Source organism: Oncorhynchus clarkii, chromosome 17 (genome assembly GCF_045791955.1).
Source record: "Oncorhynchus clarkii lewisi isolate Uvic-CL-2024 chromosome 17, UVic_Ocla_1.0, whole genome shotgun sequence".
In the NCBI taxonomy this organism is placed as follows: Eukaryota; Metazoa; Chordata; class Actinopteri; order Salmoniformes; family Salmonidae; genus Oncorhynchus; species Oncorhynchus clarkii.
The window spans coordinates 37,335,762-37,358,981 of NC_092163.1; the positions used below are offsets into that span (position 1 = coordinate 37,335,762).

General features: G+C 43.3%; 2 protein-coding genes and 1 non-coding gene across 3 annotated transcripts; all 3 read right to left on the minus strand.

Annotated features, from left to right (window-relative positions):
- Positions 1 to 425: 425 nt before the first annotated feature.
- On the minus strand, positions 426 to 10,579 carry LOC139369724 (rac GTPase-activating protein 1-like). Its single transcript, XM_071108984.1, has 17 exons — positions 10,435 to 10,579; positions 10,064 to 10,151; positions 9,608 to 9,810; positions 8,570 to 8,730; positions 7,532 to 7,601; positions 6,474 to 6,521; positions 6,182 to 6,259; positions 5,822 to 5,936; positions 5,411 to 5,562; positions 5,024 to 5,191; positions 4,683 to 4,781; positions 4,297 to 4,495; positions 3,996 to 4,101; positions 3,617 to 3,752; positions 3,278 to 3,401; positions 2,978 to 3,083; positions 426 to 2,546 (listed from the first exon to the last, which is right to left on the minus strand). Exons 2-17 carry the CDS (start codon positions 10,146 to 10,148, stop codon positions 2,471 to 2,473), a joined length of 1,926 nt encoding a protein of 641 aa, XP_070965085.1. The 5' UTR covers positions 10,149 to 10,151; positions 10,435 to 10,579; the 3' UTR covers positions 426 to 2,470.
- A 3,575-nt stretch (positions 10,580 to 14,154) lies between these two features.
- LOC139369725 (major intrinsically disordered Notch2-binding receptor 1-like) lies at positions 14,155 to 18,408 on the minus strand. The gene is made up of 3 exons (XM_071108986.1): positions 16,348 to 18,408; positions 15,424 to 15,666; positions 14,155 to 14,349 (listed from the first exon to the last, which is right to left on the minus strand). Exons 1-3 carry the CDS (start codon positions 18,406 to 18,408, stop codon positions 14,155 to 14,157), a joined length of 2,499 nt encoding a protein of 832 aa, XP_070965087.1.
- On the minus strand, positions 14,974 to 15,050 carry trnaa-ugc (transfer RNA alanine (anticodon UGC)). Its single transcript has one exon. It is a non-coding gene; the product is annotated as a tRNA-Ala (tRNA).
- Positions 18,409 to 23,220: the final 4,812 nt, after the last annotated feature.

Genomic DNA, 23,220 nt, shown 5'->3' on the forward strand with positions numbered 1-23,220 from the left:
TCATCCTTTAATTTGGGATTGCGACATAGCCCTATATAGCCAGAATCTATACAACCGGCAGCATGAGACGTGAAGTAAACTTTACGTTAGTTGTGTATTACTCCTGAAAACACTTGCAGTGAATTATCCCTTTTAAATTCTGTCATGACAACTACAAAATGGTATATTCACATGATGAACTATTGTATTTCTTTAAAACTACCTTTTTTCTTATACTTTATACACAGTGTATTATGAGGGTGTCAAAAATGGTGCAATTGCACCCCCTTGTGGATCAAATAAAACTTCAGGTTGGAAAATAAATGAAAGGTGACACACACACAAAAGGGAAATCACTACATAAATGTGATTGTATAGGAATCTTAAATATCTCATTCCCATCAAGTTTTACAATTGGCATGATAATTGTGTATCAATAACAACACTTTTTGGTTGGAGAGTTTGTATTAGAAGGCAGAGAATCCTATAGGTTCTTTGGAAGCCATATGAAATACAACATAGAAACTTGAATTCAACCGCAAGGTACACATACAGCTACTCTGAGCACAAGGATGCCAGGATACATATGACTTACTATTCCTATTCAAATTCGTACAGAGATGGCCAGTAAGAGCCATTCTCGTGTTTTCGTTGCCATCTTTGGTTAGAAAGTTTACATAATCCCCTTTCTATGTGATACCTTACGAGGTTAGCATGATTATTTTACTGTAAAAGAAAAGTTAAAACATCAAAGTAAAACAAATAATTGCATTCCAAAATGTAGATCACATTAACAGTTGCAGGACAAGCCCCAAAAGATTGCAACAAAATGTAGACAAAAAAAAAAAAAAAAGTATATTTTTTCTGGTTAGTGTACCACCAACTCTGTGATTACAATCACAGTATAAAGAGACTCACTATCAATAGATAATGTATACACGATTAGGCTTTACACAACAGCATGTACTGTATAGTGAACGGTCAACTGATCAAGTCACAGAAAAGTCAAAGGTCCTTGGTTTGAAGCAGCAAAGTCACATGGGTGGATATAGACTTTCATAAGTAGACAGATTTGACCATACTGATAAGTCATCATAACGGCCAGAATTCTTTGGGACCTTTATGAGGTATTTCCAGCATTGTCCACTAATGTTGCTGCGGGTAGGAAATGTGCTGTAATTGACACAAGCTGTTTCCAATCAAAATCAATCAATGTCTGGTTGTGCGTGTGTGGCGGGGGAGGCGTAGCTCTGCTAATCTTAAAAATCGTACAAAAACGGATTTGGCAGGGAATACTATTTGTAGATCAGTGATTCTACACCTCACTTCGCTCATGCTGATCCTCTCCAGCACTCTCGGAAGTTAAAGCTTAAAAACTGATCAATTAGGGGCAGTTAAAAAGGGGAGAATCAATGACACCGGCTAACCCCCCCCCCCCCAAGTTCATTACAATGTACTTCCATGGTTGGTTTCATTGTCTGTGTTTACACAGGCAGCCCAATTCTGATATTTTTCCACTAATTGGTCTTTTGACCAATCACGTCAGATCTTTTTTAAGACCTGATCTGATTGGTCAAAAGACCAATTAGTGAAAACAAGACAAGAACTGGGCTGCCTGTGTAAAAGCAGCCAAAGACCCTCCTTTAACTGACCCTAATTAAAAAATAAATGCAAAAATATCCGAGTCCATTGGAGAGGATTCGATCCACTTGAGAAAAATGAGGTGTAGAATCAATGATCTACAAATAGTATTCCCTGCCAAACAAAAGGCTTTGTGCAATTAAGATTCACAGCACTACGGCTCCCATGTCTAAGGCGATCCTCCCACCAAAACACACACGCACAACCCGACATTGATTAGAGACAGCTTGTGTCAACTGAATAACATTTCCTAGGATTTCCTACGTGCAGCAAACCTAGTGGATAATGCTGGAAATAAATGGTTAAAGCACAACACCACAAAAAGTGCCCCAAACTCCTGGCCCTAGTCATCACAACTACAAACATATTCCACAAAAGTGGAAATAAAAATTGTATAGCATTAAAAAAAAAAAAAAATATTAAAAGAGTTTTAGTTTAAAGTTACATAAAGCTATTAGCAGCAGTTAGTTTAAAGCTAAATCAATTATTGCATGGTTCATAAAAGAGAGTTTAAAGGGTGTGATATAAAAGTATATGAAATACATTACACTTAAGTAGATTATCTTATCCAGAGTGACATACAGGAGCAATTAGTGTTAAGTGCCTTGCTCAAGGGCACGTCGACAGATGTTTCACCTAGTTGGCACGTGGATTCGAACCAGCAACCTTTCAGTTACTGGCCCTACGCTCTTAACCGCTAGGCTACCTGCCACTTATATACAGTAGCTAAAGTTAAGAACAGATTTTTCTCCTTGACCACATTACTGCATTATTGGTTCTTTAGAAAAAGCGTATTAAAAAAATTGAGTAAAATTGTATCATCGTTTCCCTAAATACTGTGGCTTGACCCCTACTTCAGCTGAGGGGAGGCAAAAAAGCCTCCTTGGCGACTTGAGCTAGCAGATGCCTTGCTCTTGCTTCCAAATCTGTAAAGTTACACAAGAAAAAAAAACATGAACCTCCATCACCCAATACTAGGAAGAAATACAAGACAGCTAAATACCCATTTAAGGACAGATAGAAGCACACATTCAGCGAATTAAGCACTGATGTAATCCAAGCTAGTGAGAATTATTTATTTTTTTGGTTGACAAATGTATCACCCAAGAAACACACAGAGAAGGAACATTACTCAAAACTAAAACAAACATCGGGGTCATGTTAATTAGGACCCACAATAGAAAATGTTTTAGAATGTTAAACAATCATTAGATTTTTTTATTGGACCAGGTACTCCCTGTTTCAGTAAGTTTTCTTATTTGGCTCCTAATGGAACACAACCCATTTGAAATGTGCATTAAGATCTTGAGGGGGGGGGGGGGGGGGGGGGGGGCTATGTTTAGAGTGTGCTGCTTACATGGTGGTGTTTGACAGGGTCTTCTTCATTCGCTGGGACAGGGAGCTGGAGGAAGGAGTTTTGGTCATCTGGTGTTCTGGAGTGGTCACTGGCCCCAGCATGCTCACTGATTGGGGGAGAATTAACACATTCAGGAGAATATTAGCTCAGACTGGAGATTATTTTTCGCACATTACGGCCATAAAAACATTCAAGTTCGAGTTAAAAGGCCATAGCAATGATAAAGGATATGTTTTGTATTTAAACATTCCTTGACACTAGTCTATGGGCCAGGACAGACTGGCTCTCAGTGGTGTTTACCTTTGTGGTCAGGAGTATTGTAGCAGTTAGCATTGCCCTTGACCATGTTGTCTGCGTGGGCCTGCTGCTCTACTGTGTACTGGTTCCAGTACTCATGAGGAAGGTCCAACAAGCGCTCCATCACCTGTTCACATCAATAGGAATCAAATACCCTGTTGTGTGGAGACTAACACTAATTTCTGTATGGTGAGAATCATTCTTACTAAGTATTGAAAGGGTACTAAAATATAACACAAATTGTACGTTAAAAACTAGACAGTTGATAAACTAGTGTCCACATCCTTTAGGGAAAAAAAAAAAGTACATTTAGCTGTCATATTTGTTTTGTTCCATACATACCCTTGGTTGTCTGTTGGTATCCTGCAGGATGGTCATGGGGTCTGGTTCTGGGACGGCATGGCCTACCAGGGTGGGCCCGAACACTCTGGCCAAGTTGGTGACGTCCATCTTGGTATCTAGTACACACTGGGCCACCCTAAAAGCACCAGAAGTCAACCATTTCAGAGAGACTCAAGTGAACAGTACCTTGTGAAATCAGGACACTTAAACTTGCCTTTGATTATGGAGGCCGGTTCCCACAGAATTTAAAATGACGATTACTTTTACCAAACATCCACCACCACAGTTTACAAACAGAGGTAGGGGCAGCACTCTTCCCTGGAAATAGAAAGTGACAGATTTGCAAAGTGACCATGAAGGGGTTGAAGCGCTGCCGTACCTCTGCAGGTGGATGGCTAGATAGGCCAGAGTGTCTCTGTTGGGTTGGGGCAGCTCTCTGATGGTTTGGTAGATCAGCGCCAGGCTTTTGTCATAGTCCTGAATTTCTGTGGACAAGACAAGAGTGATAGAGGCACTCCATAGAGTACTCACAAGGTAAGGAAACAAATGCGTAATTTTGTAATTTGGGTGAACTATCCCTTTAATGCATACCTGAATACACTTGAACATAACCAGAATGACGTCTACGTCTTAAAATCTATTTAACCCCTTAAAGAGACAACCAACTGCCAAGGACGGACCTGCAGCCACCATGAAGGCGCGGTTGAGGCGGAAGGTGAGGAGGGGCTCAGGGAGGTTCCTCAGGAAGTCCTTGAGGAGGCCCGTGACACAGTGGATGTCATCCACCTTGGCCAGGGCCGGCACCATCCTCCCCCGCAGGAACCTCTCCTTCAGCTCCTTCACTGTGCGCCCCTCGCCTGACACACGGTACAGACCCGTCTGAGAGGGGCGGTGGAGAGGAAAAAAAATAAATGGGCAGGAATGTTAACTGGCAATAGGGACAGTTAAAAACAGGAATTATCAAGGTAAAAAATACATTTACTATCAGAGCTAGTATCTGAAAATATGACTGATGTTCTTTCCTTTTACCAAACTGAATTTTCTGAGTGCTAAAATGGCTGCTCACCTCATTTAAACCCCTGTGTTCGATCTCTTTGACACAGTGGACCACTAGGGCTGGGATCATGGGAGAGGAGGAGGGAGCGTAGTCTGCAAGGGTGCTTGGCTACAACACAAGAGATACAGTTATGACATGCAAAGTTTGGAGAAGGCATTCGAGACAAAGATGGTACCAATACAAATTCATGAATGGTGTCCAGAATATACCAAACTATACGCAGGTAAACCCTGAATCCGATATGAAGAAAACAGCATAATGATCAGTTATTGCTGTATAAGCGCCAAGTGTTGAAAATATGAAGTCTTGTCAATCTAGGCACGTATAACTAACTACACAAGGTTCAGTACCTCTCTGGTCCTGACGGGTGTGCTGCCTGTGGAGACAGGGTTGCACGGCAGGGGGCAGTGATCACGGCACTCGGGGTGAGCCACAATCCTGCAGTCCTGGCACCTCAGGCAGAGCTTTCCAAACTTGGTCTTCTTTCCGCAGGGCACGCAGAACTCTGACTTGATAACCTGAGTTAGAAGAGGGGCAGAACAGAGACTCGGCTTGAACGTGTAGATGTTGGACAAATCATTAGATGGTAGATAAGATTACTAAATTTTTGACTTAACTGGGTCAACAACCTCAAGTTAATTATGTGACAAAAATATTTTCCCAATGCTGTTAAAAAAATAATAATATGTAAATCCTAAAAACAAGGTACAGGCAAAAACAATAATGACAATGTGTACCGTTTTGGCGAGGAACTCATGCTTTCGGACCCCGCCTTTGGCTCTGGGTGTTTTGAGTGGGAGTGGAGCCTCACTGCAAGGGGTGGTGCTGGGTGCCTCGCTAGCTGTCTCTGATTGGTCAATAGTAGTGGTACTGTCCCAGCCCTGAGGATCTGGAAGAACAGATATACAGTTACAGATGTAGCAGGGAACTATTGTCATCTCCTTGAAATCTCGTGGCAGTTGCTGGGATTGACAAAAAGTGGTGTTTATGCACAAAACGTTTTCAAACAAGGGAGGTAGCCCATTACCTGAACTTGTCCAATAATTTTCACTTTCCGTTTTAACAAGCTTCACTACGCTGTGCCCATTTGAACATGCCCCTGGCTGATGAAAATAAGGATGTATCTAGGCTTGCTAGTGTCATCTCACCAGTCCTGCTGCGTATCCAGTAGCCAGGCACTGTCTTGATGGTGGACACGGCCTCCACAGGACCTCCGTTGACGGGCACTGTGATGGTGGTTTTGGTCACTATGGAGTCATTAATCTGCAATAATACATACACATCTTGTGATTGACAGGAAATAATACTCAAAAAGGAGAACGCAAACACAGAAGCAACATCTATTTTTTTATGTAAAGATACTGGTCTAGTGACCAAAATTCTATACATTGAATGTGTGCTGGAGTGCTATCCAAATCAAATGAGACTAGGGTCAGAAATTAAGTCATTTTGTAGATGTTGCATCAGCTTCACCGGAGTTAGTTTCAGAAGCCTGCATTGAGTAGTACCCTCTCCGATGTTCGGCCACTGGACCGGGGTTTCTTCACCACCTGCTGGGGTGGCTCGGCAAGGTTTCTGGGAGAGCGCTGTGGAAACAAATAGGAACGACTTAGCTAACCAAACTTTCAAATGACTGAGCATTGTAGATAACCTGGCACTTATGACAACATTTCCACCCCATCCTTGACTACAGATCCTTTAGATAACATTTGAAAAAAAAAAAAAAAAAAAAAAAAAAGACATGTACATTTCTATTGTGGATCTGTCAGGATCTAAACTAAATAGTAACTCTCCACACACCCTTTTCTGGAGCTTCCTCAGTCGCACCGTCCTCATCACAGAGGAGTCCTAGAGGGAATAGAGAATGTTGACTCCACAGTTCATGTTTAGGAGAATATCTAGAACATTAGGTAGTATTAGTGTGGCTATATCTACACTTCAAAATATAAAAAAGCAACATGCAACCATTTCAAAGACTTTACTGAGTTAGTTATTTAAAAGGAAATCAGTCAATTTAAATCAATTAGGCCCTAATCTATGGATTTCACTTCTGGGAATACAAATATGCATCTGTTGGTGACAGATACCTTTAAAACAATAAAAATATTTAAGAGAGAGAGAACCAGTCAGTATCTGGTGTGACCAGCATGTGCCTCATGCAGCGTGACATCTCCTTTCCATAAAGGTGATCAGGCTATTGATTGTGGCTTGTGGAATGTTTTCCCACTCCGCTTCAATGGCAGGTGAAGAAGCCGGATGTGAAGGTCCTGGGCTGGCGTGGTCTGCGGTTTTGAGGCTGGTTGGAAGTATTGCCAAATTCTCTACAACGACGTTGGAGGCAGCTTACGGTAGAGAAATTAACACAAAATTCTCTGGCAACAGTTCTGGTGGACATTCCTGCAGTCAGCAGGCCAATTGCACAATTCCTCAAAACTTGAGACATCTGTGGCATTGTGTTGTGTGACAAAACTGCACATTTTAGAGTGGCCTTTTATTGTCCCCAGCATAAGGTGCAGCTGTGTAATGATCATTCTATTTAATCAGCTTCTTGATATGCCACACATGTCAGGTGCATGGATTATCTTGACAAAGGAGAAATGCTCACTAACAGGAATGTAAACAAATGTGCTTCTTTTGGGAGAAATAAGCTTTTTGTGTGTACGTAAGATTTCTGGGATCTTCTATTTCAGCACATGAAACATGGGACCCACAATTTACATTGTGGGTTACGTTTATATTTTATTTGATCGCTTTTTCTATTTTGGCATATTGTATTCATGTATTTTTGTGATGGCACACAACTACAACGTCCAAGACAAATGGCCCCTTGGGGAAAATGTAAATGCGGATATACTTACCAGAGAATCATCCGTTTTGTCATAGCTAATGTCAGACAACAAGGAAGCAGATTCATCTATGGTGGTTAACCTGAAAGACATGACGGGAGGCTTGGTTATGATCACTGTTCTGAATCATAACAATCTGGGCCATATTCACTAAGGGCCCGATTCAGACTTGGGAAATGTACGCCCATCCAACACACTTCTCAGTAGTTGGTATTCCGACTTACCTTATGCAGGTGCATAGCAGGCTTTGTAGGCGTGGTTCACTTGCGTGCCCTGAATAAATGTCATTCAACTGCTGAAAACCCTCCCACTTGCTTGCCAAAAGATTTCCTCATGGAGTTCATTCAATAGGGGTTTCAGTACATTTATCTAAAGCCATTCCTTTAAAATTTGGTGTACCTTTAATTTGAATTCTCTCAACAGAATATAAGGGATCAATGAAAGAAAGCCATGTAAATACATGCATATTAATCTCATTTCCAGCACCAATTGGTCAATTTAAAAAAATACTCTGATCTTGTATGTCATTTAGAGTTAGGAAAGCCTTTATTATTGTTTTTTTTAATGGTTTGGAGAGCCTTTAAGTACTAAATATATTGGTGAATCAGAAATACAGTGGTTTGATTCATCCTGAAGGTTGCCATATTCAATTGTTCAATCCATGAAATATTCTAAGGTGAGAAAAGTGTAGAATAGGGGTTGAACATTTGTCCTATAAATCTACCCTCATAATCCTCACCAATGATGAAACTGTATGACAACGGTCCAGTTGTCGTGAACCGTGCGCCAGGCTCCAGGTTTATACTGCTACGTATGGTCTATATTGATTCAAAAGGCTACATGTCCCAAATTACTGCACAACTTGTAATATATTATGATCCACTATTCGTAAAGATCATCAGGGGATTTACTCTCCATTTACACCCCCTAAGCATTTAACTGAAGCAAACGGCCAAAAGGGGCTAAGAGTTTCTGAATTTGTTCAAAAACAAATGTTTCTTATTATTTCCCATTGCAAACTTTTTTTCTCTCTAGAGGAGTGTACAGTACCTGCGGCTGGTGTTAAGGCTGGTGTTGTTCTTGGCGGCCTGTGCGGCCTGGGAATGGGCGTTGAGGAAGGCCAGGGCCGAGCGCTGCTCCTCGCTCAGGTGGAGGCTGCTGCTGGAACCATCCGCCACCAGCAGATCCCGGATCAGCTGGATCTGACGCTCCTACACACACACAGAGTAACACACAGTGTAACACAGAGTAACACACAGATACTAACTCATAGGCTTATTAAAAATCAGGCTGTAATGCACAATGAATTGGTTAGACAGCCTGGTGTAAATGCTCCTTACAAGCCAGAATGTTTAATAAAGTTGCATTTGAACTTACTCTTACGGTTGGCCGTGGTGTTTGTCCATCTTATGCTCAAAATTTGCGACAAAATATCTACAGGAAAGTATTGGTACCTGACTTTTAATAGCTCCGATACTGAAGTTTACAATTCTATCACCTGCCACAAGCACAAAACCATGTTGACTTCAGTTAGTATGTATGCTGAAGCCAGCAGGTGTTTACATGGTTTTGCGCATGTGCCAGGTGATAGTAATGTCAACTTCAGTACCGACCCTCTAAAAAAAAATTACAATTGGGTACTTTGTTGCAAATTTCAACCACCTGAAGGACCAACAACAACCGGTAGACTAAATTCAAATGTAATTGTATTTTACTCAACATTAAAATAAAATTAAAAAAGGTTTATTGTGACATACACCAGATAGTGAAATGTGTTGTTTTACAGGGTCAGCCATGGTAGTAGTACAGCTCCCCTAGAGCAAATAGGGTTATGTGCCTTGCTCAAGGACACCAACATATTTTTCACCTTGTCAGCTCAGTTACTCAATCCAGAAATATACTAATTAACTGTGTATTACAGCCTGATTAAATCAGTCTAACTCATAACTAATTAACCATAGTGGTCTTCAAACTTTGCCCTCTAACAATGAACATCACAAAATAGCAGCATTTCCCAATAGAAGCCACCACAACTTTATGATGTACAACACGTTTAATGTACTGTAATTTTTCTATAACTGTACCAACCAGTTTCTCATAGTCAGACTCCGCCCGCTGGCGCCGTCTGATCTCCACGTCCACCTGGTTGCGCGCGTGCTTCAGCTTGACCTCCAGAGCCCCCCTCTCAGTCTCCGTTTTGGTCAGCACCTCCTTGCATGCCACAAGCTTCTCATCACACTGGAGCCACTTCTGCCTGCAGTCCTCGAAGTTCAGAGCCATCTGGATGAACTCTGGGCAGAAAAGCAAGAGGATGGTTATTGTTTAACAATCTGCCTTTTCTCTACAGACCTGTTGATTCCTTTGAAGTCAATCTCCCCTATTGTTTGTTTTTTCAGGTGAGGAGTGTGTGTGTGGGGGGGAGATTAGATTTTCACCAGCCAGGGAGAAAACCTGCAATCTCTGATATGCCATCCCTGATATGCAATGCCTGGAGAAACACTGATCGCCACCGTCAACCATCAGCATGCTCCACTAGTCACTTACGTGGTTCGATGCCCTCAATGAGAATCTCGGAGTGAGCAAGCAGACTCTGAAACTGGTTGTGCAGGTTCAACACGGTCGATTCCATGTCCTGATAAAGTATGGGTTAAAAAGGGGAAACAATCACGTGACAGAAACCCAGCAGGTGACTTGATAAAAGATGTTCTACTATATTCCTCTCTGACTTTATTTATTTGGTCGTTATAACGTTAGCTAGCAAACATTATAAATAATAGATGGGCTAGCCAGCGTAGGCTATTTTAACAGATTGAAACGGACTCGCTTCCATTTCTTTTGCAAGCAGGCTAGCTAGCTAAATTCGTTAACTTTAGTAAACAACACTGACAAGAAAACAAAAACAAACAGACACTTACGGGCGTCGGTCCTTCCGCGGACAGAGTCTCGCGGCTGATGTTTCCAGCTGATGTCAAAAGCAACTTTTATTGCGATTCTTGATAAAACAAGATACGTTGTGTGTCTAGCCACACCTGTCTTATCTGGTCCCAAGCATTTCAAAACCAGGCGCCAAGGCAGAAGGCGTTTCTTTTGTATTATTGACGCAGTACTGCCCCCATCTGTGTTGGAGTGTAAATATGCTTACAATTGATAGGCCAAAATACATTAGGCCGGCTCTAGCGTTTTAAGATGCCCTAAACGTGGTATTGCAAATTTCCTGCAATACCACACATTTTGCCATGACGTATTCCATGTTAATGATATCTGAGTGAGTGTGACTAACAAAATCAATGGGGGTCCCTTGGAGGTCAAGGCCCCTGGGCACGTGCCCTGCATGCTCGGTCGGTATTAGGCCATGATACCTAAAAGTTTAGATAACTGTCTAGACTAACTTACCAATCTAAAAATTGGTAGCTGACATGACTAATTTAGTGACTGTCAGTGACTGACAAAACAAAATAAAAACTGCTGAAGCACAACCAAATTTCAATCGTGCACCTGTATTCTGCTATTCTGGCTCTCAACAGTAAGTTGGCTTAGCAGCAACCTACTGGGTCCCCCTAGTCACCTTGGGCCCTAAGCGACCGCTTATGACGCTTATGCCTGGAGCTGGCACTGGTACAAGTGCCTTGTGAAAACCCATGTTGAAAGAAAATTGGCAAGTTTCGTTCTTCAAGGCTCTGGGGTGTAAGACCCTGATGAGATAGGGTGGAATGCCTGTGAGTTTTCAAACCTTTAGTCAGACACTGGAGCCTGTCCTCTTTCACTTGGTCTGTCACACATGGGACGTACCCCCGCAGCATCATTAATCAGCCCAGGCTGGCGTATCTGGGCCCTGCAGAAACTCTACTGTGTCATGTAATGAGAAGAACACACACTCGTATATAGAGAAACACACACAAATAGTCCACTCACACACACAAACATGCAAATGCGAACTCGAATGTGGATGCACATGCAAACACAGTTAAAAACACTCATTACAGACACACTAATTTACACATCACCTACTACATAGACCTGCATGCAAATATGGACATCGGACACATTATCTAACAAACACATGCAAACGCTCACAATAATGTCCGTAATAGCGCAAATGGAACGGCATCAAATACCTGGAAACCATGTGTTGGATCTATTTGATACCATTCCACCTATTCTACCACGAGCCCATTCTCCCCAATTAAGGTGCCACCAACCTCCTGTGCTGCACACACATACCACGAGCAACACCTATCAGCACATTCTACTTTGCTATGCAGTTCATTCACTCCTAATTGTCAATTTTGTGTTTACATTTCTCTTCCACTACTGCAGGTCCATTAGACTTGATTTGAGATAATTGGACCTGTCAGTCAATAATACTTGATCTATTATTCATGTAAAAGCAATAGGCCGTTCCCTGGCTCTGGAAAATGTTCCTCTTGTCAAGCATCATTTAACTGCCAGAACTCACTCTCTCTCTCTTCTCTAAACAGTCGATTGTGTTGGACTGACTGGAGACGTTTTTGAGTTTCCTCTCTAGGAAGATTGGCATCAGTCTTATGAAGACTGTGATACGCAAAGAGAAAAAGGAATCACTTTGCCACTTTCCCAGACAACCCAGTGAAGGCGTTTTGGGAAATAAAGCCACCTACCATGCCAGTGAAGAGTTTTAACAACAGAATGCATTTAACACATTTCTATTAAAACACACATCTCCTTCCACCCTATGTCGTGGCTACATGACTTAAATCCAGGGGCATACTTTGTACACACACACTACTCAATCCACTTTAGCACTTTAACAAACAACAATCTTGCAATTCTAATGCATACTAGCCACACTTACTATCATGCTGCTAAGCCAGGGCCTCCCTCCCACCTGTCCATAGTTGTTGGAACTGTACTAATTAGCTCATTTTATGAAACAAACAAACATTATATCTGTCCCCTCCAAAAGGACCACAATGGAAATAAGCTTTTAAGCTTTATTGTGTTATCCTTGATGATTTTCTTAAATTGTACGTGGAGGCGTCACCGGCTGATGCGCCCTTATGTTTGTATTTGAAAAATAGTCTAATAAATACAATCAATCAAAGAGCGCACAGGAGAAAAGCCAACTCTACTATCAGGACCACTATCAAGGAGTCAGCAATACAAAACTATCAGGGTAACATCATTGTAACAAAAACAAGACTAACATGCAGATTGTTTATCGCAGAAAAATGTGTTGTGTACATGGGGTGGAACGCGTTTTGATAGTAATGTGCATGCATTATGAGCATATATGGTTGGTCACAGCGGACTCCTTTTGGCTCGTTCCTTAAAACGGGATACTTGCTTTCTTTATTTAGTGGGTCTCTAGAAAAGTCCTGAAGCTGTAGATGGGTCCTGAAAACTAAGTTTGGGATCCGGTGTTGTGGAGAAGTTCTGGGTCATTAGCATTACTGAATCCCCACAGGCTGGCAGCGTTGTGCTGAGTACATGGTTAGGGCTTCCCTGTGGCACCAACACAACAGCAGTAATGGATCTGCAACTAGACTCGAGGGGATCACTTAGTCGACACACATCCACTTAAGAGGAAGCAATGCATGGATCCGACCCCGACCCCCACCCCCACACAATGAACATCCTGTGTGTGTGTGGGTTGGTGAGGGCTCAGGGTCTGCTGCAATGCCAGCACAGCAAAACAAACTTTGGCCTTACATTTTCACATCACCCTCCAAAGCACTGCGACACTCAATCTCCATATTGTGAACCATCAGCCCTAACCCCAGGTGACCTCAGTACTAGTAGCACTAGTACATTCAACTACAACATAGACATTCCTCCTAAGTGAAATGTGACAGAACCAGTAATATTGCATATCCCTTGACAATCACATCATAGGAATTTTGGCTGTGATTGTATGTAGTGTATGTGTCAATGTGATGTGTGTGTGTGTGTGCGCATTCATGCACGTGTGTGTTTGTGTGCGTGTGCATGCACATGCATATGTGTGTGTGTGCGTGTGTGTGTCTGCGTACATACAGTACACTAACATGGTAGAGTGGTATAACATAAATTAGATTACACAGAGAATCCTCAATTCACAAAGTGGTTCCTGGCAAAGGCTTCCTTTTCCATATCCCTATGGCACCAAAACATCAACATCAACAAACAGAGGAGGTTTCTCATCAAAAGACTGCATTGACACATAGCCAGTAAAATATAGAGGAAATCACTGAGCAAAAACCATTATGACAAATAAATATTTTATTCAACATAACTTAAGGATAAATAATGGCAGACAGTAGGCCTACCTAAATGCTGTGCTTTTTACTGTTATGCATTTTTTTTAAATTTGTGCTTGAAAGAAATTAGCCCAGTAAGGTATGTGGGCAACAGGATAAGGCCATAACAGATTGTAATAGCATGGCGCCAGATTCACAAAGAATTTGCATTCGTTTAGCTTGGTCTTTCCTTAAATACTCTCTCCTGAGTACACTGGTGCAAGAGCATGGTAAATGTAGGGCACATTACTCCCATAAATGTAGGGCACAAAGTATCACATCAACACCACATTCAGAATCCCACCATCCCGTCGTCGCCAATCAACAAATCAAATCAGTATTTTTGTTTGGAGGTCTCCTGTCTGGCATGCATACAGAGCCTCAGGAGCTCATGGTGGCGATAGGGATGACGATGACGAGGATGATGGTGATGGAAGTGAAGATGAGCGCCCCCAGCTTGCAGGCTTTGGCTCTGCGCTGGTTGGCCTCTTTGCGCCTCAGCAGTGTGCTGTAACCTGGCGTGTAGATGTCCTCCATCCAAAACTCCAGGTTATTAGGGTTTAGAGACTCCTGGGCCTACGAGACAAAACATAAGGTCACCACTCTATCATGCCAGTCAAGTAGATAACCGTTCCAGTTGTTCCATTAAAAGTATTATTCACTGGGGCCTCCCGAGTGGCACAATGGTCTAAGGCACCGCATCGCATGCAAGGCTAAAGGTGCTACTACAGACCCGAGTTCATTCCTGGGCTGTGCCACGACCGGCCGTGACCGAGAGTCCCATAAGACAGTGCACAATTGGCCCAGCGTCGTCCGGGTTAGGGGAGGGTTTGGACGGTGGGGCTTTTCTTGGCTCATCGTGCTCTAGCGACTCCTTGTGGCGGGCCCGGTGCCTGCGGGCTGACCCCGATCGCCAGTTGAAAAGTGTTTCCTCCGACACATTGGTGCGGCTGGCTTCCGGGTTAAGCTGGCGGGTGTTAAGAGGTATGGTTAGGCGTGTCATGTTTTGGAGGACGCATGACTTAACCTTCGCCTTCTGAGCCAGTTGGGGAGTTGCAGCGAGATCGAAAATTGGAGAGAAAAATGGGGAACATTTTTATATAATTGGAAATTCCTTTTGGATCCCAGTTCAGATATACATTTTACATTTTAGACATTTATCCAGATAGACTTACAGTAGTTAGTGATACATGTTCATACTGGTCCCCTGTGGGAATCAAACCCACAACCTTGGCATTGCAAGTGCCATGCTCTACCAACTGAGCCACATGTGATTCTATATTTTCTGAAGGTTCACTGACTAATCCTGGTTTGTATAATTTTGGGAGAAAGCTGAACTTTATTTAATGCATTGTAATGCAGTTATAGTGCATCAAAAGAAATGTCATATGTATAATGTATTAGTATAATCTCATAATGATCTTGACTAAATAACTAATTTGTTCAGTCTGTTGAACATTTACAGCATATAAGATTAAAATAAGACATACGTGCTCATGTGCTTATGAAAAGCAATCAAACATTTCCTCTTGGAAAGCAGGGAGCTCGTACTGGCGGTCTGACGGGTCCCGTGAGGTGATTTAATGCGGCCCACAATTGTCGTTAAGTACTGCGCTACCAAAAGGTCAACAAGGTCAAAATATACAGTACCTGTAGGTCCAGAGGGGACATTCTGGCCTCTCTCTCCTCCACGGTCCAGACCGGGGCTCCTCTCCCCTCAGCCAATCTGAGGTCAGAGGTCAAACCAGAGGTCAACCCAGAGGACAACCCTGGGTTGGTCAAACCGCCACCCTTCTGATGGAAGAGAGAAGAGTTGGACACCTGCTCCACCAAGTGGGAGTGTTTTTGAGGAGGGAGTTTGTGACTCTGGGCAGAGCTGTTTGATTGGTCCGTCTGCATGGAGGGTGGGACAAAGATGTGAAAGAGGAAATGTGGATGGATGGGCGGAAGAGAGAAAAATAAATCAAACATAATGGCAGGAACAAATATGGAATACATATGTGAACAAACTGGATACACACAAGCAAACCTGCTCTTGCATTTGTGTGGAGAAGTGGGGAATTACTGATTACTGAAAGGCAGTCTTGCATTGACAGTAAAAGAGCTATGAGAATAATTGACTAAGTAAACAACTGACCACCTAAATCACATAGTCTGACCAACAGGCCAGCTAATGTCTGACTCAATTTCTGCTTTAGGTTTTAGTCTCCATATTAGTCTAGTTCTTTCAAATGTCTGCCTAAAACCCCCAAATCCACAGAGTTTATAATTCCTTATCCTCACACAACTAGCCACTAGTCTTGCTAGATCCAAACAGCAACATACAACTATATGGAGCAGATAATAGGTCAGACCCAGACCCTAAGACTGCTTTACAAGACACACACAGCTAAACTCCTGATTTAGCAACAAAATGAGCACACACACACACTAAAACACACACACACATACTCACACTCGCACACACTATCACACTCACTCCAAACCAAATCCAAATCTCCAAAACGAATGCATGCATGTGTGCACATACACACACACACACACACTGTTGCACTGACTAAGTTGGTACACTACCTGTCCTGTTTTCCCGGGCTGGTCCTTGTCATCTTTACTTTTCGAGAAAGACACCGTCCAATCCCGTGCAGACAAGATGGAGATGATGCTTGGCCGCTTGGAGTCCACGCCACTCTTGCAAGAGGCCTGCCGAGAGAGCACCCCCTTCTTCCCCACTTTGGTTTCGCTCACACCTCTGTTCTCCTCCATCTTCCCCCACCGGTTCCAGTCCAGGCTACCAAACGAATGCACAGATACAGACAGGGGCTGGGGCTCAGAGGAACCACCAGACCCAGGGCTGAGCGGATGGCTTAGCACACCCAGGGAAGACTCACCGCCGCTGGGGGGTCCCAGCCACCTACCTCCCCGCCTACCTCCCACGGCCTGCTCTTGCATCTTCTGGTCCAGCCGCTGGAGGAAGGAGAGCACCTGTGAGATCTCGGCCTTGACCTCGGACAGGGACTCCAGGCTCTGTTCGATCTGACCCATTCTCAGGAGGAGTTTACACACACTTGCCTTGAGCCCGCCATCGTCACTGCCGTCCAGCGAATGGAAGAGCCTCTGGAGCTGGCCCAGGCGGCCGCGCCGCGCCTCCGGGGTGTCCTGGGCTGCTGAAGGGACCCCGTCGGGGGGGCAGATGTACCCTGTGGAGCCGCACATGCTCATGTCATCCAGGAAGCGGAAGATGGTGCTGATGTCGTCCTCGCCTAGCATGTCGGGGTTGTCCATCGAGGTCATGAAGGACAGGTGGTCGGCGTGCACCAGGCTCCGCAGGTGCCGCGTGCCCGGCATGGTGTCTGTCTGGGTGCCCGTACTGCAGGCCATCCACCCTTCTCCTTCAGGTCTGGGACTGACGGTCCCCTCCCATCCCTTTAAAAGGGGCAACCACTCACCAGAGTTTGTGGTGGGGCTGGGAGCAAGTCTCCTCTGAAGGGAGCCCTCGGAGCCATCCAAGCCCACCAACCTGTCATCCAGACTGAGGCTCTTGTCCGTCCATCCTGGCCTACGGGTCCTGGGGGGTTGGGGGTGGAGGGGTGACCATTCAGGAATAGTACCCCCTGGGCCAAAGTATGTGGAGTCCTGGAGGTCATCCAGGCTTTCATGCTTGGCCTGGCGCTCCGGCGAAGGCCGACCGACCGTGGGCGAAGGATACGGGTTGGAGAGCATCTCAAAGCTGCGATTGGTGAAAAGTTCCTGCCTCCCTCTTCCTCCTACTCCTACTCTCGGAGTCACGGTACTAATGGTCACCTCGGGAACGAGGTGCGACTGGTTGTGGAAGTCCATCTTGAAAATACCTCTCTTCTTCGTGCAGGAATGCCGCTCCGATCCCGGCTGCGATCCCGGCTCTGATCCGGGATCCCTGGGTGCCGAGTCTCCACTCAGGGAATCCTTTGAGGACTCGCTGTCTGTCTCCAGGGGGAGGTAGATGCTCTGCATGGCCTGGCCTGGGATGCTTCCACTGCCAGCGAACAGCGGGGTGTTGTGGCGCCAGTCGAAAGACACAGCCCTGGCACGGCCTGGAGGGGATGACGAGACCAGAGAGAGGGGATCAGGAGGGAGACTGGCACGCTTGCGGAACGAGTAATTTGATTTGGGCCAGAGCAAGCTCTGGTCGATAGGGCCTGAGAGGGTCTGAGAGTCTGACAGTGTGCGCACCCTATCGCGGCTGGAGAATCTCACCTCGTCAGCGATGGGCAAAGAAATTTGCAAAGAGGGCCCTGGGGATTGGTCGATATTGGGGCCGAGCTGAGCTTTCATTGGCTGGGCCGCCTGGGCCTCTTCAGGAACCCCACCCGTCATTTGAATGAGGTTGAATATTGTGACGATGTCAGCTGCCACGCCAATCGGGGATGTCCCCAGTCCCTTAGGGTTGACCCTGTCTCTGAAGAGGGTGGCGGGGAAACAGGGATCGCGGCAGGCTGCGGAGAACAGCAGACTCCTAAGCTCTGTGAGGTGCTGCAGGTCGAAGCGGGTGCTGACCATTCTACACAGGTCCTGAAAGGAAAGCCAGGGGCGCATAGCAGCCAGCTCCTCCAGAATCCCCAGCAGGACCAGGGGGTACTCCTGCTGCAGACTGGCCATGACCCAATATCACCTTCAAATTAACAACAAAATCAACAGGGGATGTGGTTGAAAATAAATCATAGGAAAATGTATGTATTACCACAAATGTATTACCACTTGAATAACACTGAGTAAAAAATTACACAATAACAAAGCTGCCACCCCTTCTCTGTTTTGGTAAACAGCTGATGGATAGGCTTGGAGAAATGTAACCACTCTCAAATTCATAGACAGAGCTATGGATGCAAGGACTGACCATCCATGATATAAAAATAATAGTTTTAACCATGCATGTTTTATGTTTATACAGTGTTTATTAACATTTACATTGTTAACAAACACTGAAGTAAAACAAGTTTATATTTTGGGTTCTGATGAGGTGCAACAGATGAACTAAGCTCATGAGGCGTTTATACACTATATATACAAAAGTATGTGGACACCCCTTCAAATTAGTGGATTTGACTGTTTCAGCCACACCTGTTACTGACAGGTGTATAAAATATTAGGAGTAGAATGGCCTTACTGAAGAGCTCAGAGACGTTCAATGTGGCACCGTCATAGGATGCCTCCTTTCCAACAAGTCAATTCTCCAAATTTCTGCCCTGCTGGAGCTGCTCCGGTCATCTGTAAGTGCTGTTATTGTGAAGTGGAAATGTCTAGGAGCAACAACGGATCAGCCTCGAAGTGGTAGGCCACACAAGCTCACAGAACGGGACTGCCAAGTGCTGAAGCGCGTATAAATAAAATGTCCTCGGTTGCAACACTCACTACCGAGTTCCAAACTGCCTCTGGAAGCAGCTTCAGCACAAGAACTGTTCGTAGGGAGCTTTATGAAATGGGTTTCCATAGACGAACAGACGTACACAAGCCTAAGATCACCGTGCGTAATGCTATAATGTTATAAAGCTCACCGTAATTGAACTCTGGAGCAGTGGAAACGCGTTCTCTGGATTGATGAATCACACTTCAACAACTGGCAGTTCGATGGACGAAGCTGGGTTTGGCGGAAGTCAGGAGAACGCTACTTGCCCGAATGCATCGTGCCAGCTGTAAAGTTTGGTGGTGGAGGAATAATGGTCTGGGGCTGTTTTTCATGGTTCGGGTTAGGCCCCTTAGTTCCAGTGAAGGAAAATCTTAATGCTACAGCATACAATGATATTCGAGACGACTCTGTGCTTCTAACTTGGTCTCAACTTTACTGTTTCAGCATGACAAGTTCCCCATGCACAAAGTGAGGTTCTTACAGAAATGGTTTGTTGAGATCGGTGTGGAAGAACTTGACTGGCCTGCACAGAGCCCTGTCCTCAATCCCATCGAACACCTTTGGGATGAATTGGAATGCCTACTGCGAGCCAGGCTTAATCACCCAACATCATTGCCCAACCTTACTAATGCTCATGGCTAAATGGAAGCAAGTGCCCGCAGCAATGTTCCAACATCTAGTAGAAAGCCTTCCCAGAAGAATGGAGGCTGTTAGCAGAGAAGGGGAACCAGCTCCATGTTAATGCCTGTGATTTTGGAATGAGATGTTCGACGAGCAGGTGTCCTCATACTTTAGTTCATGTAGTGCAAGTTATATTCTTCAAGAATTCATGGGTGTATATCATTAATTTATATGTCCAACAATGCATGTTGAAACTAAGGATTCTAGCTTTAGCATATTTTGAGGCGTGCATTGTAAGAGGCTACATTTATTGCACCCGTGAGTGAGAGTACTATACCAATTTAAAAGGTAGACTCAGCAAAATGACGTTGCTCGGAGCAGCACCACAGATATTGAGATGAACAAGATGCAAGACTTCGCTCTCACACAGTATCTCCGCATTTGTGCATGTGTGCACATTACGCTGTTCACCGAATGGTAGCCAGGGCACCAAAACAGCAGGGAAGTTGAACCTTGTGCTTCAACGCTCTTAATTGTTGCGGAAATTGACCCTCTACGCTGTTTACTTTCTGCATCTACTGTACGTCATATCCAAGCTGCTTACCTATTGCAGATTCAGTCTTCCCAGCCTGGTGTGATTTTCTGTACAATGTGATTTTCTGGATTTTCTTTCTCATTTTGTCTGTCATAGTTGAAGTGTACCTATGATGAAAATTACAGGACTCTCTCGTCTTTTTAAGTGGGAGAACTTGCACAATTGGTGGCTGACTAAATACATTTTTTGCCCCACTGTATTAATATCCCTTGACTTATAATTTGTTGTTACAGCCTGAATTCAAAATGGATTAAATATATATTTTTTCACCCATCTACACACAATACCCCATAATGACAAAGTGAAAAAACATGTTTTTTAGAAATGTTTGCAAATGTTTTGAAAATAAAACACAAAAATATTAGATTTACATAAGAATTCACACCCTGAGTCAATACTTTTTAAAAGCACCTTTGATAGCAATTGCAGCTCTGACTGTTTCTGTGTAATAGGCTGACCACACCGCATGCGCTGCAAAATAATTTTAGAAATCTATGTTATTCAATTATTGCACCCACACTGTTCGCGCGAGCCAACAGGCGTCTGCGATGCCAAGGGCTAAAATAGAACTCCTTTCTTTTTCTGACGCAGAACGCGCTGCAAGTCCTGCCTCTCCCATCTCCTCATCGGTTTATAGAAGCAGGTACCCACGTGCCATCTCCTCATTGGTTATACCCACGTGGGTGATTGAAAGACGAACTGTTTTGCCGGTTGTCGTGGTAATACTATGAAAGTGTAGATGTGATCACCATATAAGTTCAAAGATGAAAAAGCCTGGAAGGAGGAGAGATGACTAGAAATGATTCGAGTGGCCGTTTTATGTGTGGATTAATTGTCGAAGTAGAGGACCTTGTGCATTTCAGGTAAAATAACAACTCAATGTTTATATCCCAGGACAAATTAGCAAGCAACAGCAAGCTAGCTAAATAGGACAAATTAGCTAGCAAGTGCACGCTAACTAGCTAAATTGCCATACATGTTTAATGCTGTTCGACCTGTCCCAAATTAATGTCATTTGTTCAGAGTTTGTTTTGATATTTTAACCTGCTTGTCGTGATCGCGTTTGGTGTAGTGGGACAAAATACATTTATGCACGATGGCTCAGCTCCCAGCTGGTTTGTGTTCAGCGTAAAAGAGCTTTCCACACCTGGATTGTGCAACATTTGCCTATTATTCTTTTCAAAACCCTTCAAGCTCAAATTGGTTGTTTATCATTGCTAGACAACAATTTTTGTGTCTTGCCATAGATTTTCAAGTATATTTAAATCAAAACTGTAACTCAGCCACTCAGGAATATTCACTGTTTTCTTGTTTACCCATAAGTGTCTAAGCCCTGTCTAAACCTGGGAAGGGGGGTTCTACTAAATGGAATTGTTTGAAGAAGGTCATAGCAAGGATCATTTAGCTATTTGATTTAGAATTTTAAGACCTCTTGAAGTATAAAAATATCTATAAAAATATCATTTTGGGCCTTCCTGCTATTAGTCCATACAAATACATTGAATAACAGATTCAATACATGGAACAACAGATAGTTCCTTTTCCTTTTTTCTGGGGGGACTTTGTTCTGAAGTGTCTGTCCTATATCTGAGAGATAAGAAAGATCAGGAAAGATCAACATTATCATTTATTTATTTTTACATGTATTATTAACCCCTTATTTGTATACAGTACTTCCATTCATTTTTTAAAATGGTATGGGATTATAATGATGAAAGAACTACGTGAGTTTGTATTTAGAATTTCATGGTCGCACATTCAGATTCGTGGTTGCAAGGACGATTCGCAAATGTGTAATTTAATTTCGCAAGCTTCTATCATGATGTGTGAAAGATTTAACAATGGTTGCAAACTTGTAACTTGAAATTTGAATATATATTATATTCAGAATGATTGAAAGTCAATTTAGTACTATGAATACTCTGCTGTGAATCAAAAATACACTTGCAGATTTTCAATTTGAGTGTGTTCGTTAGTTCTGTCATTGTTGTCACGTTGTAGAAAGTTTTGTAAATTTGTAGGAAGAAATTTACAAGTAAAATCATGATTTTCGCTATGGAGAAATGACCGTTCACTCCTGACCAATCAATTCCCCCTGCCAAAACCTCAGCCGCCTAACCATTGGCTGGATCCTTCCATCAATCAAATATCAGGATGTTGCTACCCACATGAGCAAGAGAGGATGAGGTCAAGAAAAACAAAATGGTCTACTTGATGGTAATCGTCTCTTTTATCTGTCTACATCGATTTTTGTTGTTGTTTTTTTTGTGAAAAGGCATGACAATAGTTTGCTTATCATTTGAAATATAATGGTACATTTCAGACAAACTCCAGACCAGCAATTGCATTAGCTATCTGGCCTCTGACATTCGTCCTAGCTTTACCATCAACTTGCAAGTTTTATCAGGCAGTTTTAGAAACGAGGGGAAAACAAATATTTGCTAGTTAACCATCTGATTGATAGTTTATACAAATAACGTTAGCTAGCTAAATTAAAACTTCTGGGGGAAAGGTAGCTAGCTAACGCCCACCATCATCACTGCAGTGCAGTTATTGTTAGCTTGGTTTCTAGAAAATAAAAACTTAACTATAGCTATGTTAAGACTTTTTAACACTTTTTGTCAAACTGACTCATTCCACTGCTTGTTTATTAATTAATTGGTGACTGAAAAAGTTGGCAAGAAAAATTCCTCCCAATTTCACTGCAAATATACTACTAGGCTGTTTTGGTAGGGTATCATTTGGCTGATGTGCACATTTTAGGTGAGTGTTTAATCACCCAAGTTACTGACTGACTAGGTGTAATGTTATTAATGTTTTTCTTGTTGCATTTCAGGTGCAGAGGGAT